Consider the following 2,692-nt stretch of genomic DNA (forward strand, 5'->3'; position numbering starts at 1 on the left):
AAAAAAAAAAAAGTTAAAAAGAAAAAAAAAAGAAAAAAAAAAGAAAAAAAAAGAAAAAAAAAGAAAAAAAAAGAAAAAAAAAGAAAAAAAAAGAAAAAACACAAAATTTTAATTTTTAAAAAAAAGAAAAATTGATAAATTGAAAAATTGAAAAATTGAAAAATTGAAAAATTGAAAAATTGAAAAATTGAAAAATCTTAAGTAAAAATATATATATATATATATATATATATATATTAACTAAAAGAAAAATACTAATTATATTTTTAAAAAAATATATCATATTTAAAAATATACGTATTTATAAGAATATCTTTATTTTTCAAAACAGCAAAAAAAATAAAATATACAGATACATATATATAAAATATATGCAACATATGATTGTACATCTATATACTTTTGTTTCTTTTTTCCCTTTTTTTTTTTTTTTTTTAGATTTAGACATATATTAGAAAACTTAATTTCCTAATTCCTTTTGCATTTTTTCTATAAGTATTTTACCAGCACCTCTTGAAAAATCAGGTTCAATAAACAAACTCTGACTTTCAATACCACTGAAATTTTGTCCTCTTAAAATTTTAAAGTATCCTTCTTTACCCCAACCATTTCCCCAACTATTTCTTCCAATCCAATATTTGTATAATTTTCCATTAATTTCTTCTTCTCCCCATCCTAATAAAACAATGGCATGGTTAACTCGGTCCCAACCTGTTATGTTATAGACACCATCGTTTTTAGGTTCGATGGTACATCTACGAGCGTGTGGGAAATCTTCAACAAAATACACACCATCAGCATAGTCATAAAAATCTGGAGAAGCTTCGAAAGAAGAAACGATAGGACCATTTCTATAAATTTCATTCATCATAATTTTCTCACCATTACATTGGTTACATCCATAGCAACCACCCACATAATTAAAATCTTTAGCGTACCATCTGTTTTCTTCAGAAATACCATGTTGTTCTTGTGAAGATGCAGTATTTGCGTATACACCACCTATTTGATGGTGGTCATTATTAATGTTGTTATAAGTACTCATATTATTGTTACTATTAAATATAGCATTGATTTCTCTTAATTTAGCAGAACCATTTATATCATTAGGATGTTTGCTTATATTATATGGACATGTTTCTTCAGTTGCACTATATGGGAAATATACATTTAATGGGATACCCTGTAATTTAGCTAGCTTAGATACTAAATATGGGAACCCACCATTACATCCTTGGTCATAAAAAGAACATGATAAAACAGTTTGTATTGATAACTGATCATCAAAATTGTTCAAATATTTTCTATCCAATTTTTTGGTAAGTGCCACTTCTATTCTTCTTTTAAATGCATATAATTGTGAAGCTATATAACATGAACCACATAATAATTGATTAGTAACCTCATATTCTCTAGTATTTTTATTCCATGGATCTCCCCAAGTGAAATTCTTTGGTAATTCGTCAATTTCTAATTCTCTTTTAGGAGAATTTAATGTATCCTCATAATTTTCTAAATCCATTTCATTTGTATCTTTATTACCTGTTTGTGTTGTATTCTTTAAGTTATTATTTAATTGTATTAAAGTTGGTGATACTGGATTATCCGAATCTCCTTTATTTATTACATTATCAACAACTTCGTTAGCGTTACATGGGCATGCATAAGTTTGTCTTGATGCAGCCAACATGGATTTCTTCAATGGTTTTTTTTTTCCGTGGTGTTTCATTCTGTGCCAATTTAATTCAGAATTAAATTGTACATTTGTATTGTTTCTTTTGGTAAATGTTGGTTTTTGTAAATTACCAAATTTATATAACATATTATTAGAATTTAAGATATTATTTAATTTAGTGTCATAAGTAAATGTTTGAAGAACATTTTGGGAATCTTTATCTATAGTTGAAGAATCTAAATGTTTAATTTCATTAACATTATCAAAAATTCTTTCTGCATAAAAACAACCATGTAAATGTTCATTTTTCTCATTTTCCACATCTAACCAACCATATCTTATCTTACTAAAACTTGTAGTATAACAATCAGTATCTCCATTTGAATCTAAAGAATCTTCATCAGATACAGGACCACATTTTCCATTAGGTTCATAATGCATTAAAGCTGCATACGTTTCATTACCAATTTTTATTTCAAAACCCTCATCACATATAGTAGTCCATGTACCAATAACTCTCTTATTCTCATCATACACAGCTAGCACTTTCCATTTACGTCTGTGCTCATTATCTTTGGTATTATACATATCACCATAATATACATAATCATCTGACAATATTAAATTTAATTCTGAAACAAACTCATAATTGTTTTCAAGCAAATATTTTTTATAATCTGTTATACCTACATTATATGTATTTTTATTAGGTTGACTAGAACCACATGTAGTCAAATTTGGTGATGTTTTAGTCCTTAAAATTTTCCATTTACCTAATAAATTCTTTGTTTCTACATGTGTTGGTAAATCAGCAACACTAAATTTAATGCATACATGCAAAACGTTTAACAATACTAGTAAAAAACTTACACTAAAAATTCTCTTTGCCATATTTTTTTTTTTATTTATAACGGTCAATATATTTAATACTAAATAAGGTATATATATATATATATATATATATATAAATTAATGATTAGATTTTACTAAAACTATATATTTGTCAAAATATATATG

At 25.4% G+C, this 2,692-nt stretch overlaps 1 protein-coding gene across 1 annotated transcript; it reads right to left on the bottom strand.

Moving 5' to 3' along the window:
- Positions 1-460: 460 nt before the first annotated feature.
- On the bottom strand, positions 461-2,566 carry PRSY57_1115100 (dipeptidyl aminopeptidase 1, putative; the record flags this gene model as incomplete). The annotated part of the gene is made up of 1 exon (XM_012908115.2): positions 461-2,566. The coding sequence occupies one exon, from the start codon at positions 2,564-2,566 to the stop codon at positions 461-463; it is 2,106 nt and encodes a 701-aa protein (XP_012763569.2).
- Positions 2,567-2,692: the final 126 nt, after the last annotated feature.

Source organism: Plasmodium reichenowi, chromosome 11 (assembly GCF_001601855.1).
Source record: "Plasmodium reichenowi strain SY57 chromosome 11, whole genome shotgun sequence".
NCBI lineage: Eukaryota > Apicomplexa > Aconoidasida > Haemosporida > Plasmodiidae > Plasmodium > Plasmodium reichenowi.